The 26,000-nt window shown below is 38.4% G+C and overlaps 1 protein-coding gene and 1 pseudogene across 1 annotated transcript; one reads left to right on the top strand and one right to left on the bottom strand.

Annotated features, from left to right (window-relative positions):
* Positions 1-26,000, bottom strand: part of LOC119903785 — a 236,697-nt pseudogene that overhangs the window by 56,173 nt on the left and 154,524 nt on the right.
* Positions 12,608-25,281, top strand: LOC119903791 (histamine N-methyltransferase-like). Its single transcript, XM_038720031.1, is given in 8 exon segments — positions 12,608-12,627; positions 13,233-13,379; positions 19,965-20,017; positions 20,916-21,023; positions 22,632-22,762; positions 22,937-23,010; positions 23,012-23,028; positions 24,599-25,281. Coding segments are annotated over 8 exon segments (900 nt in total). The 5' UTR covers positions 12,608-12,619; the 3' UTR covers positions 24,961-25,281.

The raw sequence follows: 26,000 nt of genomic DNA, 5'->3' as shown, positions 1-26,000 counted from the left end.
CTAACTCAAACTTTTATAATAAATAGGAAAGGAAATTATTAATTAAATATAATATAAATTATTTTTGTTTGATCCCCCATTAACGTACACATGAGACAAACGTCTATGTTTTTTTATTTATTTTTGTAATACATTTTGATTTGAACATCTTTTACTTAGATCCCTCGACTAAAAATACTTTTCTTCTTGTTCCTCTTGTTGAATGTTTGAGATGTATGAAACACCCCCGTTTCCTACGTTGCAGCAACACAAGGGAGGCTAACCCTACAGCTGCACACATCGGCCCGTGAGGCTGTAGGGTTAGCCGGTCGACATGCATACATTCACTGACTTAGATTTAGGTACTAACATTTCTGATGGTTGTGGTATGAGTAGGGGCTTCGGGGGCCTGTCAACACCTTTATCATGAACGTAGCACTTCCGGTCTGTACGGGATGCCCCAGAGCGCTTTGTCACTCTTTCTCAAATCATCGGTATACTGTATGACGCCTTGAGATGAGAACGGGCTCTCTCAACTCGCCTCGACTCTACTCGACTCGGACACACATGACTGCCGTGACGTAATGTCAAAGCACACACATCAGCGATCCACACAGCTTTCTCTTTTTTACGTTAAAACGTTTTAACATTCCTCAGAATGTAAAGACAGATAAGCAGTATGAAAACCTTCCAGCTGTGTTTTCCTCTGCCGTTGTTGCTGCAGCGGTCTGTGTGACAGCGGGAGCAGAGGGCTCTGTGAGCGGGCGGCTGGCCGGCCTCACACGCTCCTCCCGTGGGTTGGTACAGGCTTCCCCCGCAGCCACTTGCGGAGCTCCTCAACTCCGAAAACTTTCAACCACATTTTTGTTCCGCCATCACTTCTCGTAAAACTGTCAATATTCGAAATCTACAGTACAGGTACAACTTTTACAAAATGGAAAACCAAACAAAGGCGAGTTGAGTCAAGCTGGTACTGTGCAGTGGAAAAAAAGGGGCTTTGGGTAGAAGCACTTTACAAGTAGGCCATTGATAAAATGTGTTTAAATGAGAATTTGTTTTTGTTATAATTACCACCATGTAGGAAAAAAGGCTCATTTGTAATGTCAAAATACTAAAAGGAGAATAAAGAGAATTAGCACATCACATTGAACAAATGACAATGATACAAATCACCTTGTACCAGCATTAGTAGTAGTAGTAGTTAGTAGTAGTCTTTTACTTACCATCACTAGGAGGTTGCCACAAGCAGCTTTACAACTGAAAAAGATGATACATATATTAGAAGTGTGAGTAATAGAGAAAATGCTCAGCAGATGTAATGTTATCTAAATAAAAGTAATCATTAATTGTAGTCAAATACAAATTAGTGCATAGGAGCTCTACTTCAACCAACAATACAGCCATTTCTGTGATGCAGAATACTAGAATGGAATCGAAGAATTTGATGATAAATATAAACACTGAACATTGTGTAATATGCTCACTGCACTAACGTTATTTGTCAATTTGTCAATCTGTCTTTATTGTCTTTGTTCATAGTGGGTATATTTGTGTTGTCTTCACTGTAGCTTGTGTCTGATTTTATTTCATTATTGTGTTATTGTATTTTTGTATGAGTAAGCACATTGTGAGCAATGTACAATCCTGAGTGAAATTCCTCGTATGTGTATACATACCTGGCAAGTAAAGCTGATTCTGATATGCCAAAATGTAGCATAAATTGTTAAATTATGCAATAATTTTAAATGTAAGCCTACTGACAGATTAACAATTTCACAGCTAAATTTCAATTCTGCTCCACTCGCCTGCACATCAGCACAGAGGCAAAACACAGAGCAGGTATATCTCATCATTACTTCTGGCTTTGTTTGCGCCCAGAGCCATTAAAGGTCAGCAGCAACGAGGTGAGTTTAAATAATTTTAACTTTGAGAGAGGCGCTCAGCGGCGTCTCTGAGCAGTGCGAGCAGTGCAAGGGTAGTGCTTCCTGAGGTTTGTCCACCACTCTCCCCATAGGAAAATAAAGGCACAGAAATCGTAGGCGGCTTAACCGCAAAATAGCGCAATGTCTTGCGCATGCGCAAAGACCGGTCCCGAATCAAACTTTTATTTGGCGATCTAACGTAAATCAATCTCATAAGTGAAGCTATTAATATTTTTTGTCAAACAACTTGCATATATATACATGTGCTATAAAATAGATATATTTAAATAAAGCAAATTACAGTATATTTAAATGTATCACCTCTAAGAAGGGCTTGAGGTCATTTTTTTGAGTGTACATCCATATTAAGAGAGTACAAAATGAGTAACAATAGCTTGAAAACTAGCATGAGAATCAAGTTAAATGTTGCAATGACTGATCCATGAACACTGTTAAAACTGTTACTTGGATCTAACTCAATAAAATTAAGACAACATTTTCTAACTATTTTTTTCAAGTTTAGTGAACTAACTGATATTTTGAGTAAAGACAACTTAATAATGTGAATTTCAATGTATGCAAAAATATTAAGTAGCATTTTCAGAAAAAGCCAATAAATTGAGTACTATCAATGTAGAAAATATCATCATTTTATACACATTAAACTTAATTAAAATAGGTAACTTTTAAATGAAAAAAATAAGTAGATAATGTTCTGATTTATTAATTTTGATCAATTTACCCTTTCTTTGTTTTGAAAGTGTAAATAGCTTCAAATAAATAGTTGCTACTATGTCAATTTCCAACATTTATTAAATCATTGCCATATCCAAAACAGTAGCAATGAGCTGGACAGTATAAACATTGGTATTCAGGCATTCAAGAAAACATGCCCTCAGCAAATAAAGGGCAGGTTAGTGGAACACCTTCACAGTACAGTTCTGTGTACATAATGTTACAAAATCTTAAAATTAAGTAACAATTTACAAACCAAATTCTAAATGAGCTGGATAGTGTTAACAATCAATAACATCTATTCATGCATTAAAAAAAGCATGACCTCAACTTATAAAGTGCAGGTTAGAAGAACACCTTCAAAGTATATTTTACTGTGTGTACATACATAATATTAAAACATTTTAATATCAAGTTAACAGGCACTTGCTATTTTTCTAACAATTCACATGCCATATCCAAATAGTGGGAATGAGCTGGACAGTATAAACAATCAAGAACTTCTGTATTCATGTATTAAACAAAACATGACCTCAGCTTGTAAATAGTAGGTTAGTAAGACACCTTAAAAGGATAGTTAAGAATTTTCATTTTGAAGTGAACTATCCTTTTAACAGTACAGTGTGAACATAATATTGAAACATTTTAACACTAACATTACAGGTCACAAGCATGACCATCTGACCTCAACTTGGCATAATACCTATATAATAATGTGAATATTTTGAAACATCTTTAGTCAAACATCTCACTGATCTCACCTACTGACCAGTTTTTAAAGTGCAGCTTCACAGCAGGTCTATTTTGTGTGTATAAAATATAATTACTTTTTCACACCAGGAAGTATGACCTGTGTACAGTATAAAACATGACAAGGATAAACCATTACAACACCATGAATGTCCAATTATGTCCAATATAACATTGGACATAACACCCATTATGTCCAATGTATAATGATGTTGAACAGACAAAGAAAACAGCTTTTCACAAGTGCAGTGACAGTCATGTCTGAGTGCCTAGGCAAGGAGTTTGTTTTTCAGGGTCATGAACTTGGGGCTTGGTTTTGGCCGCAGTGTGTCAAGTCCCACGAAAAGTCTTTGAAACACCTCAAATGTTTTGGAAAGCTTGGATGGATACTCAAGATTAAGTGCATATGTCAACCCAAGCAGGAAGCAGCATGCTTTGGCCAGGTTTCCAAGATTGATAAGGACTGGTATTCCCTCAATGATGATTCCTACTGCATCTGGCTCACGGCAGACATAGATGCTCATGTTCTTAATTTTTAGGTCCTCATGAACAGTGGTCTCTGCGGCCCCCTTTTGAGATACAAGATAAAGTATTTAAGACAAACAATCTCATTTATTAAGAAAAATAAATAAATGCATAAATAATCCACTACCTGCCAAATGCTGGTTCATTCAGTTCACATTAAAGGGAAACGCTTGCCAAAATTTAACCTAGGCTATTTTTGTTAATCTACCAGAGTCATTCTTTCTTGTAAAAGCATAATTAGAATGGAAATGAGCACCACCGTTGAGGTGTGTTAACCGCGGGCGGTGTGGGTGTATTTCAGGCTATGTGCCAATCCACATTAGCTAACAGTGCCCACACTCATAGTTGCAAATGTTTGCTCCCTCATCAATGTGGTTTTGTTTAGATTGTGTGGATTGTGTACTCGCCAAAGTAACTGCTGCACTGGCACATTAACATTCATCTCCAACCGACGATTATCAGTAATCACTTAACTTAGCTAACAATAGCTGTGGCTACGTGTGTCTGTCGTAGCTTCGACAGCGTTGGCAGTGGACTCAATGTTTTTGAAGAAGTTACAAACACCTCTGAAACATTAAACTATCACACAAAGACAACATTACTTATACAACGCGCACACACACGTAACGTTAGATTAATACAGTAACTTATGTGGCTCAAGTTAACAAACTGTTTGAGGTAACGTTAACGTTAGAGCACATTCGAAATTGGCGCTCTTCGACAGAGCGATTGTGCAGCACAAAGACGTTAATTAGGGTAAAATCTCACTTTTAACAATACAAAGAGTTACTTACATGAGGTACGTGAAGTATTATCCGGCTCCGTAGAAAACCCCGTTCGAATAAACTTCTGGAACAGACGAGAATGAAGGATTTGCCCGGGCTTGTTCTTCTGTTGCTGCAGGTGGTGGGCGGGTCGTGTCTTTTTACGTCTGATACGTCCATAAGGATACGTCTGATATAAACTTTTAAAATGAGTTTTGTAAAATCAATTTATGGTGAAGTCCAATTAAATTAATTTTATTATAGAAAATATTAAGTTACGAAAATATTCACACTTTTTTACTTTTTGAAAACTCAAAAAACAAAGAAAGAAAAATAAGTTAATTTATTGGAATAAATATAGTTTTTAAAATTAAGTTATAAGGACAATAGCACTGAACGACTTTTTACAGTGAATCTGAAATACAGAAGAGGCTCAAATGATCACAAAACATCTGAAAATGAGGCCTGTTCTCATCTCAGGTAGTTTTTTGACACTAAAGGTACCCTTTAGCGTCTGTTTGTGTTAAAGGTGTTGACAGTCCCCCGAAGCCCACTACCCTTACCATAACGATCACACATGTTAGTGCCTAAACTTAAGTCACTGACTTTATGCATATCGACTGGCTCCTTTGTGTTTCTGCGACATAGCAAACGATGGTGTTTCATACGGACGCTGAATGGTACCTTTAGCGTAAAATAATTACACTGTCTGAAAGCGTCGGTAATGACACACTGAGATGAGAATGCGTTGAAAATGAATGTTGTCAGTGTTTAATGAAATTGTTAAAGTAGAGACAAATTCCTACAATAGACCCCATCTACTATCTGACCCTCTGTATTCACTGCCTGACTCTTTCTTTATGACTTCTCACTTGACTTTTGCGCTGAAGTGAAACATTTTATACATATTTAGACAATTTCTTCTTTATGTTTGCGTTTGCATCATTTTAAATTTGAATTATTATAATAGTATATAATTACACAATTGTATCAGTCTACCATTGGATGGATACAATTAACATTAGCTGGCTAGATATCTAGTTAACTCACTCGACTGCACAGGAGCACAGGATTCATTAGATGATGTCTCTGGATGAATAGTATTGAATTACTAGCAGTCCAGTTGTAAAATTCTCTAGTTACCTGTTTCACAATTCAATCAACAAACAATTTAATCTTGGTGTTGTAAAATATCTAAGCTGCACCAACGTCAAGTTATTTTTATGCTATCATTTCACAGCACAGAGGTCTGGGCCTCGGTGACGGGTACGGCCATGCTTGTAGTTCATGTTCTGGCAGCAGGATTTTATACAAGCTGAAAGTGTAATGTTCAACAGGATGTTGCATTAAAAATTAGTTTTCTTCAAGGAGGAGAATTATGATGTAGTTATTCCTGTATATTTCTGTCAGCTTATAGAGGCAAAAGACATCAATTGAACCACACAAGAACAAGGTCAGATACAAATTCACTTATTCCATTCATTTTAATTGTCAAAATGGTGATTCTTTCATTTGTAGATTGCATTAATTTAATCTTTGTCTGTCTTTCATATACTTTTACTTTAAAAGACCTTATCCAGGTAATACTGACAGTAACAATGTTAAAAAAAAAAAAAGGATAGTCTGAGTGCTGGGGATCACAGTAAATGTCTTGAGGTTTCACTGAGGTTTTTTATTAACAACAGGGGTGCATGTCTAAAAATGGATATTGTTATCGTCTTGTCAAACAACTACATTATGGACTACTGGCTACTAATTCATATCTGGCTAAAAACTCCTCTAGGGATTCATTCCCTGGATTAAAATCTTATCAGATGGGGTCTGTGGCCTAATTACAATCTAATTTGGGTTCTTGGCCTAATTCCTGTCCGTCTGACATTATAACAACCGGGAAATGTGGGAGCCATGGACAAGCCAAGAGACATGGCATAACCTTCATTCTCTTTCTTAGAAATGTACGTAAAATACCATACTTCTCTTAGGATGTCTTTCTTATGGCAGTCTTTTAGAGTATATACAATATCATACCTCACATTTCAAAGCATGCTAAAGTTTCTTACATTAGAAAAATAAATGGTCTCCATGGTGAGAAAATCAGCTTGCTAAGACTTGAAATAAATCACAATAAATATTGTCTGCTTTGATTCTTGTCAGTGTTAAATTTGGTCTGTGTAGTGATGCAGAAGTGCGAGGTAGCACTGTGTTGATATGCAACAAAAATGTGTCTTTGACAAAAGTAAAACTGACAGGATGGATTGCTTAAATCAAGCAAAATTTTAAAAGCTGATTTTCATACAGTACCATAATGAAATGAATGGCAACACTGTGCACACAAATACACATCAGTCATGTGTGGCAAAGGACAAAATAGCAGGAAAATATACAGAGTGCAGAGGGCATGGCAAAAAATGATTGGCTGGCCTAAATGCCTGATTTTAACTTAGGTACTTGGGTGAGAAACCCTGATAAGAATAAATCACACAGTCTAAAAAATTATTTCAATATGTTAAATAACAGAAACATTCAAACACAATTCTAAATGTGTTTTAATTAAAGCCGCAGCATTTTCTTCAGGTAGTGTACTACTTTACTACTTTACTCTACTACTTTACTTGCCTTACTGTTATATTTTACTTTTTATTGTCACACTCTGTCGCCCTATTTGATAGTCAGTATAATATTAGAACATTTGTGTATGATCTACGTATTATCACTTTACAAAGAATGCAAACCCTGATTTGAGTAAAGCCTAGTTCACACTACATGATTTTGGGCCTGATTTGCAAGTCACCGAGCTTGCTAACCGTCAGGCTGTGATGGGGGGAAAATCAGTGATCTATTTGGCACTCGCCAATCATTACGTGTGAACTACTCAAGGATGCATTAAGGAGGCTTGCGGAGGCATCGCCGATACCAGACAGATATCTAACATGCTAAATATCTGGAGCCATCACCTGACCGACATCCACATTTAGCCAATGAAGAGAGGCAGCTGGCTGAGCAGGCTGCTACTTTTTCACTTCAAAGCATTTTTTACTCACTTCCAACTGTCTGTAACACAGCCATTTTCTGCTGTCCGCGTGTGATAATCCATTATTTCACTCATATTCTTTGTCTTTATAATGTTTATCTTTAATAATAAACAAACCCTCTTCCACGCGTTGTTTCGCGTCATTCCCCAGTCACATGTTTTCTTGACAAAACGTGGTTTGGAGACCAGTTTCAAGTGTCAAGTGACAGAGTTGCTGCCAGCTCGTGTAGGGTGTAACCCTCCTGTCACCGGTCAGTCACATAATTTGAACACCACAATGACTTCAAGACTCCCGTCACAAGACAGCAAGTCTCGTACTCTGTACAACACGGTGATCTGCGGACGCTGAAAGTTGTGTTGTCTGTACTTGGCATAAGATGAAAACCAGGACAATGGAGGAAGTTACAAGTGATTTCATTGCCCTCATTTGGGTGACAATTAATAAAAGTTATAATAACAACAAAGTGTTTGGATGTATTAAACCTTTTATCCTGTTAACAGATGCTGAATTAGTAGCTAGGCCTACAGGCATCACCAGCTAATACCTGTATAAATAAAAAGATAAAGAAGCACTGTCACGATTCTGTCTGTCTGCTTTGAGTTTTGCTATCTTTGTTCTGACTGTTATTTTGAGTTCTCTGCCTGGTAGCTTATTCCATTATGTTTGGTCTGGTTTGTCTGTCCTGTGTTTTGATCCTTGTTTCAGTCTGTTTCCCTGTCTTTCTTCTTTTTTGTCTGTGTACCGTTTATTTGTGTCCATGCGCCTATTTAGTTAGCTTTGGTATGTTGTGGGTCTGGTCCTGTTTGTGCCCTGTTTTGTTTTGAACATGCCTGTGGCCTGTACTATGAAGCAGGGTAACTGACTCATCTAGGTAACTTCAGGATAAGTGTTATCCGAGGTCTGTTGCCATGGCAATTTACGCTGCATCTCTAAACTGCTCCGAGCAGGTTTTGTTCATGGACTGCACACCACATCTGTACTCAGTGTTAATGAGAAGTAGGATATTAGTACACACCACTTCATAAAATATGTTTAGATTTCATCCTGATTTGCTCCACTATGGTTGCAATGAAGTTCTGAACACAATATCATTACGTTCAGACAGCGAGCCCTGCAGCCTCTGTGATTTTAGAGAGGAATCTTAATTAATTAACGGGACAGTTCCTTAGATGAAGTCCATCCGTCTATAATTGAATTCCTAAGTGTTTTCACAAATTTAGATAGACTATTTTACGTGTCCAAAAAATAGGGAGCCAGGGTGGGGTTAATAACCTAGAAAATTCTAGATGAAAGCATGAAATTTACAAGAAGAACAATTTCCTGAAATTAATGTCATAAATAATCAAAAATCACTCTGCTGTTTTCTTCTGAATACGCCCAATCCAAGGCAAATTCTCTAAGGTGCATGATAGTGATTGTGGGCTAAACTCAGGAGCTTAACACCAGTGTTAGGAGGACTATTCTGTCTTTTTGGATTACCTTTTTTTTGTATGGACTGTCTTTCGTTTGGACATCACTGTAAGTTTTTTCCCTTGCTAATAATCCAGAAAAATGATCCAGGCTTGTTTTAGTGTCTGCATTTTGGCCCAACTACCTGTTTATACCTGAGCACTGTGCCATACTGACAAGCACATTATTTAATGCACATGTAAACCAGGGTTAATCCCACCACCAAAATTCTAAACACTAACTTGGAATTTAATATCACCATGAAATTGATCACAGTAGTGTATTAACACTGAATACAGTTGAAAAGAAGGAAACCACTTACCTATACAATACTAGCATGAGATATTCTTTTTTATTTATTCTATATCTGTAAGATATACATCCAAACATACTAAATGTTAATTTTCCACCAACAACTATTTTAATTGATATATCTGATCCTAATCCTTCCATCGTTACTCTTTGTCTAAGCAGTTGTTTGATCCCCAGGCTCCCCAGGTGTTTGTTCTTCACTAAAAGGTGCAGATCCCTCTGTCCTGGAGAATTATTGTCCTGTTTTCAGACAGTCCATTACAGGTATTTTTATTCTTCACAGAAGGTTTTTTTTGTTATGTAAGGTAATTGTATTTTCTATTTTAACACATTCCTATTCCTCCACCCTTGATTGTATAGTCTTAACACTAGATAGCACACCTCCAGGGACCTCTTACATATATCTTGGTATCTGGCTGTTTTTTATTGTTTAAAAAAAGTTTTCCTCTTTTGCTAGAAAAAGACTTAAAAAGTATCTTTTGTGGTGATGTAATTTATATGCATGCTTTCTTACACTTAAAAGATCTGGATATATTCTATAATGCATTGTGGTTTGTAAATGTTGCATAAACACACACCACTGTACCTTTTTACTTACAACAGTACGTATTCAGTTTCCTGGTCCACAATACGTCAACCATCAGAGATAACTGACTTCATGGTCCCAACCACCCGAACAGAGCTGGGTAAATGTATGACCAAGGTTCGTGATACAAATATCCTTACGGGTTTCAAATATTCAAAATAAATGTATACAGAGCTTGAATTCCATTTATAAGTCTAAATATAGTTTCATCAACAATAATAATTTTGTCAATAAATAAAAAAATAAAAAATATAGTTTTGTTTACAGAGTGCCCATTTTAATATTTGGGAAAGGTCTGAACAGGTCATGAGGTCTGAACAATGCATCCACTTACATTCTTCTGACTACCTGAATGCAAACCAAAGGCAAAGTGGAGAAATTAAATACAAAGCGCATTCAAATAAACAAACTTAACTGATTGAGAGCTAGACCCATGATTTTACTGTCAGATAATGAGAGAATGTTGCTGCTAAAACCTAGGAGCCATCAGACCGTTTACATGATCTTGGGCCAGGGGGCAATTACAACAGTTGAACCAAATTAATGCATTTCAATACAATGTACTGTAGCCTATATTTGCATAAAATACAAAATAGGCCTAATGAATAGCCTTTTTAAAGTATATAAATATCCAGCACCTCAACTAAGCCTTATACAAAATATAATTGTAATATGTAATGTTTATTCCATCATACACAATATTTATTCCTTTATAATGTTCAGCTGTATATGATTTGTCCATGAAGTCTTGAGCAGTTTGCAGTGGAATCACTCCCATCTTTAGTTCAAGTCTCATACTATCCATCACTTTGCTATACCAGCATATAAACTGTGTTCGTGTCACTGTGTGACACTGTTCTTGATCATAAAAGTTTATTACATCAAGGAGTTCAGCATCAATTACAAGCTCTGCAGCAGCTTGGAGAGTGACCCAGCCACGATGACCACTCTGTCTCTCTGTACATCAAACACAGCTTATATAGGATATGTTTAGGTATCTGCTAAATACCATATAAGGGTCAGAGTCTGCAAACTAAAGCTCCAATCCATATAAGAGCAAAGTTCTATAGGATAAGTGTAGACATCTTGTTGGACACCAGATAAGGGTCTGAGCCTCCACGTAACCACTGACCTCTGCTCTCCCCTTAAAGGTCACTAATCCTCTATCCAGCTGCTACAGTGCTATGTTAAACTGTTATGCGTCAAATGCACATATGTTATACACCACATCATAAAATAAATTCTGGCTGTTGTGAAGTGTTTAATAGGTTACTCTGTAACAATCCAGGATACTTGTTGGCGAGAATAATACTTCTGATTTCCCTCATAATATGTTGTTTGTCATTTTGTGTTCTCACAATATTTTTCTTCTATTACTTCTGAGCCATAGCTGTGTCTATTTCCCCTCAGCTGCTCCCAACGCAATACCCCACTTATTGAAACAGGTATTACCTATGCTTACCGGACGAGGCACCACAGCGGGCACTGTAATCGCCACAGAAGAGAGGAAAGAGAGCCGGGATAGGAGCCATGCTGGCCTGTCTTGGATTTAAGGCTGCTCCTGGCTAAAGTCCAGTCTGGACAAAATGGGACTCGGGCTGCCAAGCAAAGGGAAATCAGAGATTGTTGTGTCCACTCTTTACACAGACCTGCTCCATTAACATCCTGGATCCAGCAATGGCTTTGGGGACCATGCTCCGAGCTGTCAGAGCCTCAAGATTGGCAAGATGAGAGGAGGCACACTCTGTTTACAGCGGTGATTCTTGGTGCGCAAATGCAGTCAAAGTTGATGGGCACTGTTTCCTAAATGTGAAAGATGAAAACCATATTATGATCACTATCTTGATGCTCCTGTTTACATTCTCCCAGAGGCTCATTTAAAGAGGTCATATTTGCCTTTATTGAATTATATAGCTTTTTTGTGCATGTAATAGGTTTGTAAAGTGAAAAAGCCCAAAGTTCACCCCAAGAGACATTGATTACCCTCCAGGCAGTCAATAGACATGGAATGGAAGCACTATCAATCGCATGACTACAATTACCAATCTTTTCTTCATTGTTAACATGTTGTCACCATGTTTTCAACAAATCAAGTAGCCTTTTTCTGAACTGCTTGGCTTGCCATATAGGTTTGCTAGGGATGTATAATCAAAACATGCTGTAAAGAAGTGAGGGAGTGTCACCAGTTTGTGTAACCAGTGTCTCCTGTTTTTTTAATCATTGAAAAACGAATTGGTCGAATTTAAAAATCAACAAAGTGAGAGAAAAAACAGTCAAACTTGTATGTAGTGTAGTGTTACATCATTGGATAGACTATGAATATTTTCTTTGCAACCTTTGGCCCTCCTTTAAGGGAAGCTGTGGCTGCAGTGGGAGGGGTTTTATTGTAGCCTGCAGATCTCTCCGGAGGCACTCGCTGCGGCACGACATGTAAGTGGAAAAATAGCGCCTTTTGTCTCGAAATGTGAACGTACACCACATGTACAATGAATAACAATGTAAAACAGTCAGTGTGACATCCACTGAGCGAGCAACAGCTTGTTTGCACTTCGATCAGCTGTGAACATGTCGAGGTACGCGATTACTGGGACTGATTTCTGTATGGTGCTGTTTATCTGTAAATACATAGGCATCTCTGTCACGACTGTAAAGATATGACATGCAACTGCTGGACCCGGAAACAATGTTCGTGTACAGCACACCTGTAGCCAAGAATAATAACAATCCGTCAGAGGGAAGTTGGCTTCATATTGGCTTGGTGGAGTACTGATGACTAAAACATGAAAACCTAGTAGCACACGCTGACTTCGGCTTTGATAGTATAGTATAGATAGAGTATTTTTGTAAATTAAGTGAGTGTAGTACTACAGTATGAAAGCAAACCATTGTAAAATTACAATCTATTATAAACTGACTTGAAAATAAGTGGCATTTAGTCTACAGTGAGTCTTAGAATGAGAAATTTGACAGCCTGACTTTAACTCCTAGACATCACACACACTAGTTGACTGATAGGTGAGGGGTATAAGGGTCAGCAACAGCAACTGTGTTGGAGCTAAAATAAAACCTAAATTGTACAGAAATAAACACACAGACACACACACATTTTGCAGATTACCTCCTGACCTCCTGTTTGCTGTCTGATGGAACTATTTTCTGTATTGTTTTTTTTTGCCAGATTATTTGCCATGGCATCTCAGCTTAGGAGTCTGGTTTATGATGATAACAGGTACCAGAAATCCTTCCAGCTTTTTCTGGAGCGCTCCTCTGAGCATCAGTGTATGCAGGACTTCATCCACAATATGCTGCCAGATATACTGGCCAGGTAATCTGCCACACGCACACTTTTTATGAGTTTAAGGTTACCACACCTTTGACAACAGAAAAGAATAGCATCAGAGTAAAGAATATATCGTAATGGTTTAGCTTTTAAAGGGATATACTGTACAATAATGTTATAGTGAAGTTTCACAACTTTTGTAAAGAGACCTGGTTGACCAATAAACAAATTAAATTTTGGTGCTAAGGTGAAATAAATGAAGACTACATAAGAGCAAGACTGATATAATGGCTGATATTAGTTTAGTAATGAAAGTTCTGTTCAGTTTATTCTCAAAACAGTTAAAATATAAGTATAGTCTAATCATGTAAGACATAATGGAGATAAGTGAAAATGGCTGCAAAGCCCCTTGAGACCAAGATGGCGCTGCAGACGGCCGCCTCTGGATTACGCTCCATAGTGTGGTATCCAATATTTGTGCATTTGACTCATAACAGTTCAAAATAGCACTGTAGCAGCAAGACAGAGGGTCAGTGACCTTCTATGGGAAGATTATGGTTATGTAGGGACTGAACCCTTCTATAGAATTTGACCTCTAACCCCTTGTTTTGTTACCTCAGAATAGTACTGTACCCTTCAATGGGTTTGACCTTTTATTTTGCAGACTCAAACCCCTCTATGGAACAGATACCTAAACATATCCTATATAAGCTGTGTCTGATGTACAGAGAGACAGAGTGGCCATCGGGCTGGGTCACTCTCCAAGCTGCTGCAGAGCTTGTAATTGATGCTGAACTCTTTGATGTAATAAACTTTTATGATCAAGAACAGTGTCAAGCGGGTTTCCTCTCAACACATAAAAACACTGTAATAATATAATAATAATGTGACGTCACGTGAAAACTATGAATTCCACCGCTCTTTATCGAACCTGGAACTGTTGTGTCCGCTCTCTGGCCAACAAAACGGATGAACTGCTGCTCCTCAACAGAACTAATTCCGACTCCTGCGGATCTGCCGCCCTCTGTTTTACCAAATCCTGGCTCACTGAGCACATCCCAGACAGCGCACTTTACCTGCCGGGATTTAATCTCATTCGTGCAGATCGCGTAACGGAGCTCACAGGAAAAAAAGGGGAGGCGGACTCTGTTTCTCCATAAACGAAAGTTGGTGCACAGATGTCACAGTGTTGAAGAAATCATGCAATCCTCATTTAATGACTTGGGGCTGGGCACCTTAACGTGTTATCGCATTAGGCTAATTAATTAACACCAACAATTATTTTATCACACGTTAACACAGTTTTTATTATTTTGAAAGTCCCTTGCTCATTGGCTCTGAATATACGTACAGTCGAACCATGGGCCAGAGGAGGGGTGGGATGTGGATCAGCCTGCGGTAGACTACGCTGGATGCAGCGCGTGGGAGAAGTAGATAAACTAAAGCAAGACAAGCGATCAAATGCCAGAGCAAAGTGGATAGCTACACACTGCATGCTGATTAGCATTGGGGAAGATGTCGGTCTATGAAACATCCTTAAAATTGCAAAGTAGTCTTTGGCCCCGTGGGGTTGCTCTTTCCTCAGGTAAACAGGAGACAAGCGCTCTGCGAGTAAACGGTAGGCGCTCTATGGAGAGTAACCATGGCAATGGCTTCTGTGTTCTACACAGCTGTAGCTTATTTAACTTAAATTAAAATTATAGGCTACATAACTTTACCTGATAGGCCTTTAAATAGTTTTGCGGGATGCTCTGCCATGCGAATTCCCTCCTGTTTTGTAAACAGTAATAGATTCTGGAAACTCACAAAGAGCGAGGATCAGTCTTTCTTCCAATGATTTGTGCTGCGCGTCGCGTACAAAAAGTTCAAGAGAATTCAACTTCGGCGGCTGGCGGGCATGTGTTCGAGGTGACCACTTCACCTTACTCTAACAGGACAATTGCTACTGAACATAGACTGTTTCTGCTGCTCCCTGATAAAAGAAAAGAGTTTCTGCTGATACCTGTTCAGAAAAAAAAAGAAACAAGAAAATAGATTCTGTTGCTCAGAAGGTGCCTGTTATGATGGTGGCTCCAGACTCTAACTTGTTTTAACAAGCTAGATAAAAGGTGAAGCCCTGGCAGTGGCAAATAGCTTTGGTTTTATATTTGATTTCATTACATTAATGTTTAAGTTGAGATTTACAAGAAATATAACACCTTGTATTTCTCACGCTGAGAAGTAAGTTAAGAGGAGTGTTGTGTCGTTCAAAGAACGTGTCGTTAATTTGACCTAATCTTGTATGTGACTCAGGAGGAACGGGTTGTCTCAGTGAGTAACTCGTTCATTTTCACTCGTGTGAATAGTCTTGGACTCTTACGTTCACTCACACAGCAGCTGCAAGGTCTCCGTCAGCACAAGAAACAGAATTGATTAGTTCAGGACTCTGTGGGTCTCTGGGTTTGAGTCGTTCATTTGTCACGTGACAGCTCGGCTACAGGCTGTGGTAAGCAGGCAGTACAGGAAACAGAATTGATTAGTTCAGGACTCATAACTGTGGGTCTCTGGGTTTGAGTCGTTCATTTTTCATGTGACATCTCGGCTACTGTGGAGCAGGAATGAACTAATCGTTCAGTGCTCACATGGGTCCTCCCGTGAGTCTGTCTTCACTTGGCAGCACCTGGCAGGGGCGCTGTATAGGGGGGAAAAGTTCGGACAATTCCAAGGGCCCCTGATTGACAGGGGCCCCAAGAAATAGGTAAAAGCTAATATACAATATATTAGATTATACATTATATAAACCATCATCATTGAGTATATTTCAAATATAATAATGATCTCTTTGTTTTTACTTGTTTGTGGCAATAAAAGTTAAATATCCCGTTGACCAAAAAGTAAACCTCCATATTGACCGAACACCCCCCTGTATCTGCATGAAATGGTTTGGTCCTGCACTTATCAGTGACTTTAGTTGCAGTCAGTAGATGCGCCAGAAATACAGTGATCACAATGTTGCCTAGTAAACCAAAATCTGGTTTTCAAAAAAGGAAAGGGAGAAAAGAGAGAGAGGAAAGACAAAGGAAAGGATGTCAATCTGTAACTCAGTGTTCACCAAGAAAGGTGGTTAGCTGGCCTCCACAGTGAAATAAGCTAACTAGCAGACTAGTGTTAGCCTACATTTCATCAACATTTAATCAGTGCAAGGAAACGTTTAGCAAGATATTCATATTAAATCATTGTCCCTGCCCCTTTTAGCAGACTAACAGGTGAGTCAGCAGCAGCCCAGTCTGCCCATAACTGTAGCCTCCCTGTCCCAGTGAAGAAGGTGAGCAGCATGGTGTTAATGACATGCCAGTTAGCATCATTCCAGGGAGTCTGCGGGGATTTCTCAGTCTCTCTTGCTCTTTTTACCATAACAAAAAAAGACAATGAAATATTTATTAATGACAGAAATTCAAACAAATTATTTTCTCACATAATGACCATTATGAAATGAATAAAATAAAAAAACAACCTCCTGTCTGTACTGGATGCTGGACAGTTGGAAACAGTGAGCAGCTTACCTCAGCCTGCATGTAAGTTACAGACAATATTAAAATAATCCAGTTTGATATGTTAATTTAGATTGAATTGTGGCCGTTAAATGACATCTATAGATACAGACTTTATTATTCCCATCATGAAGGGCAATTTATTTGAGAAGCTTGCACGCACACACACACACACACACACACACACACACACAAAAATATATCGTATCTAATGTATCTAATCAAGTGGTGGTGAAACAGAACTGTAGGTAATTTGGGTCAATGTTCTATAGTGTTAGTCATTTATTGGTATATAGCATATTTTAATAGATATACTGTGTATATATCACGGTATATATGTATATATCACAGGCATTGTGTACATCCTACAGAGCCAGAGCCCCCTCAGGTAGAATGAGGAAGAAGTGTGGAAGCAAAGGAAAAAGGGAAAGAAAGTTAGAGCGATGATGAGAATGAGAGATGTATGGTGGAAGAAGACAGAAGTCATAAAAAGGATGTTGACCCTGGTTTGTGGCCAGCAGATTTGACTGACAGGGAGAGGGAGGCTTTTGTTTTTCATCAATGTTAAGAGAATTCTATCTCTTAATTTTACAATAAAAATACATTGAGACTGTAAAAGATTGCCATAAGGACATTTTTTATGGTGGCTTTCTTGAATCTTGCATCAAATAGTGAACTATTTAGTGTGCTAGTACTAGTATTGAACTACAAGAAGCAAGACCGTTACTAGCCTTTAATTAGAGTGATGTAAAGCTTTTGATGGGACAGTTAGGTCCTACAGATGTGGTGACAACAACTGCGGAGAGGGAGCCCAATTTGAGTTTTTTGTCATGGGGCCCAAAATTCCTGCCGGCCCCCCTGGCACCGGGGAATGAGAGGCAAGTCTGTTGTCGGGTAACAGTCACTGGACTGACATATATCTAATATCTATTTTGATAATTTTGTGACATTTAATAAAGCATAACGTCATTATAGCGCAGTTATGTTGTGCCAAGTTATTGTTTTAACACAGCCGCACTGTAACTTCAGTCCTGCTAGTGTTTACAGCCAACAGCTGATGAGAGTTGTTCTGGGTCCACTTCAGAGCCCTGACAGGGTTCTACCGAGCTGAATTACCACAGAGGTCGTATCCTCTCCAAAACTATTAATTTTATATATATATACGGATTTAGCCGGAGTAGTGGCTTAATCGAATATTGACAACATATTTCTGTGTTTTTTACATGGTTTGAATTTGGTTGTGGCTCCATGGGGCTTTATAGAACCATGATAGAGAAAGATCAAGAGATGAATATGTGCATTATACTTTGTCATTTAGAGCAAGCCAGGCAGCTTTCTGTGTTTGAGAACTGTTTTTTTTTTTTTTTATCGCCCACTGAAGGGCTGCAGCGCCGCAATAACCAGCCTAGTTAAAATGAAGGAAATGAAGGAAATGACACAAAAAAATACATTTAAATAATAACAAGTTAAAACAGCAAATTTTCAGGTTTGTAAAGCTGAAACCATGAAATGTTTAAAACGATATACATTGAGCACTGCTCAATGTATTGGGCTCGTTTGGGGCCAAATCTCTTTTTTTTTTGATAGGCTACATTTGTATTTTTGAAATATAAGTATCAATAGTCTTTTATCAGATTTACCTACTTTTATAACTTCTATTTGTTTGGGTCAATTATAAACTATAGGTCAAATTTAACTGTTAGTAAAAACTGAGGGGCTGAGGGGCCGCTGCTGCAAATATTTGAGTGGCTCCTCCTCTAACACGCGTAATCTCACTCCAAACTTTTGATAAAACTTGAGAGCCCTGCAGTTTGCAACCTACAAAACACCTAAGACCAAACTAAAAAGGCCCCACCTAAATTAAACAAAATGACCAAATGGTCACAAGACATCAGTCTTAACATTGGTTAAATAAGTGAGATGCAATATGACAAACGCCATGTGGAAATTACCTCACAATTTTTTTAATGGATATCAGAGTAGAATAACTAGTTTAGAAGTCCCCCAGCTGTTTAGGGTATTCAGAATTTAACATTTTCAAGGTAACTGCTGCCTTAAGGTCTTTGTGAAAACACACAAATGACATTTGGATTACAGTCTCATTCCATATCTGTGGACCTCTGCTAACCACACTAAAGCTTGTACATTTAATTTGTGGTGTTTTGCTTTTTCCTAGTCTTGTGATATATGATATATTAGTGTATTCATGTAGGCGAAGTACCATAACGTTGCAGTACAAAAAATACAAAATATATGTAGAGATAATTCAGAGACAGTGTCACCATTATATAGTTTGTCCATAAGAACATTTATTTTTCATTATATAAATGTCCAGATCACTACATTTTAAACATATTTAAGGGATCCTGAAATGTTTGATTATGTTATTATTGTTTGTGTAAAGAAAAATAATAGCCACTATATCATTACCAGAAACCAGAACTCTCAAACATTGTTATTCTTCCTCAAGAATCCTGTGAGGGTCGAACTCTAGTAAACATATAACTTGTTGCTGATTAACTAGATTACCATAAGGCAAAAGTTTACCTTTTAGCAGTCAGGATATATAATAAATAAAATGATATAATATAATGGGTTATATCATGCAGTTTGTAACTTTTATGCCCACAAAACCAAATAATTGACTACCCAAATGCTCATAGATTAACCAGCTACACAAGGTGTGTGTATGTGAATGACAATGAGTGAGTGTTTATGGAAATGTCTCTTCTTGCATTTTTTCCATGTTTATATAAGCTTGAACTGTAAGAGGCCGACACCGTGCTGCAGAGAAAAAACACAACTCTCTGCTCCGGGTGCAAATCAGAAAGGAATCTGGAGAGATATGACTCACAAGTAAATTAAAAAGTGTAATAGTGTTATTTAAAATCCAACGGTGAGTGACAGAACATGCTGTAGCAACAATCAAAGCCTCTGTATTGCAGATGCTTCAGATGCTAGATCAGATATCTAAGTGTCAGGCAGAACTGACAGTTACAAGCCCGAAAATGTGACCCACATTTGGCAGGTTGGAGGATGTGAATTTCCAGACTTGACTGTTCTGAAGTGACTCCTTTTTTTTTTTTTGCTCCGCTCTCAGCATTGGAGATGGAAAGCCCCATCTAAATGTCATTGGAGTTGGAAGTGGAGCTGGTAAGGACACACACTATAAGACACTTTCACTGCTGAAGTTATGTTGTGTTCAACTGTATGTGACACAGCAAATAGCTGAGCGGCCTCTGCGGCCGACAGCAAAGGTGAGACGGCGTTGTTTGATCAGTCTGCTGTAACTGCTCCTATTGCTGTGCTGTCATTTATGGCTGCGGCAATGAAAAACTTTACCCTTATTATCACTGTCAAGGGTTCGCAGGCATTTGTCCAGCTGTCAGATTAATCTTTAACCTTAGTTGCAGAGAAAGCGACCTCTCCAGTTTTTGGTTTTATTGCTCATTGTTTCCAGCGCTCGTGATACAGCAAGGTTAATTTGTTTCTGAGCAAATCCACTACTTGCCCATGAGTGCTGTTACCCTTCACTTATGTCAAAGCCAATCCTTTTTAATTTACCTGAGCTGTCATGTCAGTATCATAATGGAGTGATGTTACAGATTCTCTAATGGACTGTAAAATCTGTTAGAATGACTACAAACTCCCCCGCGAGGTATTACTCAACCTAATCAGAAAGATTCAGTTCCTGTCCAGATCAGCTTCTTTGTTTAAATTTACTTTGTTCAAAGGAACTTGTCACCTTTTAATAAGAAGTAGAACAAAATCACCTGCCTGTGGCTAAATGATAATGAGAGGAATACCATAGTGATAACTCTCTGTTTTGAGTCATAAAATGTATAATTTCCTGCAAAACTGACAGGTGCTATTAGCTATTTCCATCCGAAATCTGCAGCACAATCTGAATTAGAGGATCATGATGACATGCTGGTTGCCTAAATGTACCCATGTAATTATGTTTTTTAATTATTGAACAGTTTGGGTACTGTGGGGCAAGTAGTTCAATAAAAAAGGTGGTTTTCAAAATAAAAACTGTTTGTGCCTCTAGGTGAGATTGACCTAGAGATGCTCTCCGTGCTTCGTCTGAAGCACCCAGGGGTGACGGTGGATAACGAGGTGGTGGAGCCGAGCAGCCAGCAGCTACATAACTACAGAGGTACACACACTTATCTCGCATATCACAAATCTATACTGTATCTGTATATTTACCTGCTCCCCATAATAAATCAATATTTAATTTAACAGCAAATAAGGGTAATGCTTTTTATTTTTTGTATTTTGTAATGCAGAGAATACATTTTAAAGTTGCCCTTGGCTTTCTCACTAATACATTAGTAATAAAGTTATTCAAGTAGTAGTATGGGGATGGTCTTTGAACCACCAGTCCCACATTCAAGCCCTCATGTCAGCAAGTAGCCACCTTTCTGAAGTGTCTTTGAATAAAACACTGAATCCATACTAGCTCCAGGTCTGCTGCTGTCTGACCAGCAGTTTCACATGCTTCTGCTACCACCAATTATTCACACATACACATAATATATTCAAAAAGTTATTATAATAAAAGGATCCTGGGGTTTCTCATTTTAATCTTTAGTGTCCATGTCGGACATGCCCCTACTAAAATCCACGCCCTTGATTATTTGTCATACAGTTGGCGGGTCAAAAAACAAATCCCTCCAAATACAGCTCATTTCAGTGTTTCATTTAAACAATGTTGCCTAAGCAGTTTGCAACAAAATCAAAAAAATTACATTTAAATATGACAAAAAGAAAATCCAATCAAAACCATTCAAACAAACACTTTCATAATACAGTACTTTGATGTACTGTTGATGCAGTTTTTTAACTTTCACATAACACTGTGTGATATTTTGAATGTTCTTATACACCTTCTGTAGTAACTGAGAAACGTTCCCTTCAGCCCAAATATTGAAGTGGCATCTCACTTCATCGTGAGTCCAGGTATGTCCACTGCTATTCAACATTTTCGTAGCCAACATGCTACTAGTCACCAAAACAGGGGGGGAAATTTATTTTTTTTAACCAATGAAATGACACATACAATAGTACGCTTTCTATTTTTGGTTCGAATGGCATTCACACCAGAAATGAACCGCTACAGACTTCCTTTGACACCCCTTCGAGTTGGACTACAGGGCGGTTGCTCGATCCGCATCAGAATTTGAGTCTTGCGTTCACAACAAATGTAAATGTAAATGCTCCGTACTTGTATAGCGCCTTTCTAGTCTTTTCGACCACTCAAAGCGCTTTTACACTACATCTGCGTTCACCAGTCATACACATTCATACACTGAGCCTAAGTGCTCAAAAGGAAACTAACATTCACACTCATTCATACACTGGCGGAACAGCCGCCAGGGGCAAATCGGGGTTCAGTATCTTGCCCAAGGACACTTCGACACGCAACCAGGGGGAGCCGACCTTCCGATTAATGGCCAACCCGCTCTACCTCCTGAGCCACAGCCGCCCAAATGAACCACACCAAAGGGGTAAAGGCTCCAAGGTTGAACCCGCCCTTAGATTTGCCTCTTTTGAATAAGCAGTTCACAGAAAATTCATGGCTGTGTAGGTTTCCATAAGGTAGCTGAAACCAAAATTAGCGAGGCTGTTAACAATTAGGCCTACTTGTCGTCGGTCCCACATCACTCCAGTTCTCACCTCCTTTAATTGGCATAAATTATTGTATAAATACAGTGATGCAACAATTAAACTACATAACTCTGTTTTGTGTCTGTTGATGCAGTTTTGGTGGCACAGAAACCAGATTTAGATTACATCAAATTCACTTGGAACAAGATGACTGCCTCTGAGTTTGAGGAGCACTGGAAAGTGAAAAAGATGACTAAGAAGGCTGACTTCATTCACATGATACAGGTTGGTGTTGCCGATGTAGTCCTCCCGGACCCCATTTTTGACACATCTGGGTCATATTCATTTGGCGGCGCTCCACAGCAATTAATCCCATTAGAACATCTGTCTAGCATAGCGTTATAATTAGGTGCTCTATGAATCCAGTTACCAGCTCATTATCTGATGTGAAATCGACAGATGCTGTACTATGTGAAGGATCCTGGAGCTACAATCAGCTTCTTCCAGAGTCTTCTTGACAAGAATGGGAAGCTTAATCATGCTAGTGTCTGGTAAGTGGATGGGTCTAATCTTAAATTATCAAGACATTTTATCTTTTTCTTCTCTCTGATTTGTTGGAGTTAGTCGTGCTGTGTACAGTGCATGTAGGGATGAAAACACGGTGCACTGAGTCTCAGTAAAAATCTGAAAACCCCTTTTAGGCATTATGGTATATACTGTACAGATTTATCATGGAGTAGGTGGGAAAATAATTTAAACTGCCATTTAAAATAATTTAAAATTTGTTTTTAAGATCAGTAAGTAGTTCATCATCATTCATGTCCTAATATTACAAATTTAAAAATAATTTGATTTCAGCAATTACCAAGATATCCCAGATGGTTGTCTGTCAGTTGGTTTGTCTGCTACTTTAGACTGAAATATAACAAACATTTCAGATGCGGACATTTATGGCTCACAGAGGATAAATCCTACTAACGTTGGTGATGGCCTGGCTTTTCCTCTGGCGCCACTAACAGGATAACCTTATCCAGTAAAATATCTCAACATCTAGTAGATGAATTAGCCCAAAATATTCATGGAAATGATTTATGTTAAGGATCTCTTGACTTTTCCTCTATGAACACCATGAGCCAACTATTCAATGGATTGTCATAAATTTGGTTCACTCATTCATGTTCTCCTCGGGATGCATTGTAATCACTTTGATGATTATATTTTCAAGGCAAAATTTGCATGTGTCCAAATACTTTGGTTTATGACCAAAAGGGACTGAGGCACAGTGATTGATTAGCAGCCTTTACTAGTGCAAACAGATCAACGTTTTGACATTACTGTGTATTCATCAGAGCCAAAATGGACAAAGACAAGGCAAAAAAATATATAGTCAGGCTAGAATAGATGTACAATTGTCATTGTATAACTGGTTGAACAGGATTTCAAATATATTGGCTAATGAATCCAGGGGTGGGAGTTGTCATCAGTAATGTCCAAGTGCCACACCTCATGCATTATACATACATTAGACATATCCTAAAGTTACAAAGGAAAAGTAAAAATAAATTGAAGTACTGAATCCAAGTGTAACCAGTTAGAGGAAACATGACAAATGTAGTTCTTCCTTTAGGCCAAAAGGTTCAACTGTGTTAAGAGTATAAATCCAATGCGCTTGTCTGCAGAGCAGTGAGTTGATAATATCGCACGTTTAGGAAAAGGGGGAGAAATATTTTCTAATCCCCAGAAATGTAATGATGCTGCAGAGCCATCATAATCCATGTTTTGTGAGCATTTTTGTAGTTTCGTGTTCAAATATGCAAATCTTTAAAGCTCTTTAGTTCATTCAGCCAGACTACAGGGACATTTCAGCAGGTAGACATCATGTGTGCTGCTGAGATGTTCTATGGTGACACCTGGTTTAGCTGCATACTGCCGTAAGATGCACAGAGAACCCTTTTTTATCTCAACATTATACCTGCATGCATCTGCATATTATCATTGCCAGTGTGAGAATGTTAGCACCCTAACATTAACATTTAGCTAAAAGCACCGCTGTGCCTAAATACAGCCTCACAGAGCCTCTAGCATGCCTATACACTTAGACTTTCATGTCATCTATTCCAGGTGAGAGTGGTTGGGGAAAGCTGTGGCAGACCTACAGGAAACAGCTCTGTAACACAGAAATAAGTCAGTGTGTGACCGCAGGAGACATCAAAAGCATCCTGGACTCCAAGGGAGTGAGCTACCAGAGCTACGAGCTGCCATCTCAAATGGACATCACTGAGTGTTTCACTGAGGGGGATGAGAGGGGAGAGCTGCTACTTGATTTTCTCACTGAGGTGCTGGACTTCAGTAAAACAGTCTCACCTGAGCTGAAAGCCGGTGTCTTGGAGTTACTTCGGCACCCAGACTGTAGTATAGAGTCCAACGGAAAGGTTATCTTTAACAACAACCTTGGAGTGATAGTCATAGATCAGTCCACTTAAAAACAGTGTTAATACAGTGATTGCAGTAGATTAATTACATAGTTGTTGAATTAGTGGTTAACAAGGTGATTGTTTCAAACTGTATAGTGTGTAATTGACTGTGCATAAGTAACAGGCTTTTAGCCTATGTGGGAAACACCTTGTTTTACATGATCAGTTCTAGACAGACCTGCTTTCACACAATCTGAACCTGATCTCCAGGAGTCTATTTTAATTATATTGTTTTTTTCAGATATTGTGTTGATACCATTATGTATTACTTCAATGTAATCTTCAATACTTGTAATAAAATAAAATAAAATAAAAAAATGTTGTAATCAGCTTCAGATTCTATCATAATATAATTTTTATGGGCTACAGCTGGCAGGCTGTGCTACCAACCCCATTACACTGCTGCTCTCACTGGATCGTATTACATTGGAAATATAAAAATAAATGGAAAATGAAACATTTCATTTTCCAGGGAGATTGAGCTGTTATTTTAGATAAGCTGAACACTCCTGTACTAGTATTTTGTGTGATTTTGAATGCAGGTGTTACTTACATCCATAAGAATACTTCAAATCAAAAAACAGGACCTGTTTATACTGGGCTTTCTATTTTGCATAGCGGCTGCTGTGGAATTAACATTTGCAAATATTTTTTTTAAATATTTCAACTAGTCTAAGCTCATGTCCGTTATGGTGGTAAAATGTACTGACCAAATTGACTGGAAGAACAAGTAATGTTACTGACCTCTATTAACTATTTATTAGGTTTTCACCATAAAGGATTCAAGAGCGTACACAAGGCATGTGTCAAAAACTCAGGCAGGTTTATTGTCAATGTGCACGGAGAAAACCAGGTGGTTGGGGATGGGGCAGAGAACTCCAGATTCTGCGATTCCGTCCTTGAGCTCAGTTCTGGGCTGCCTGACTGGCAGGCAGACTGAAGTTACACACAGGGAACATCTGGAGTAGACAAAAACACAGGACGTTAGAAGCTGTTCGCAAAAGTACACAACTAGACTTAAATTCAAAGAATTGGCCGGTGCAATTATA

Source organism: Micropterus salmoides, unplaced genomic scaffold (genome assembly GCF_014851395.1).
Source record: "Micropterus salmoides isolate LMB-PRFRI ecotype aquatic unplaced genomic scaffold, ASM1485139v1 Ms_hic_scaffold_15, whole genome shotgun sequence".
Lineage (NCBI taxonomy): Eukaryota > Metazoa > Chordata > Actinopteri > Centrarchiformes > Centrarchidae > Micropterus > Micropterus salmoides.
This window is presented reverse-complemented; position numbering and strand designations above follow the sequence as displayed.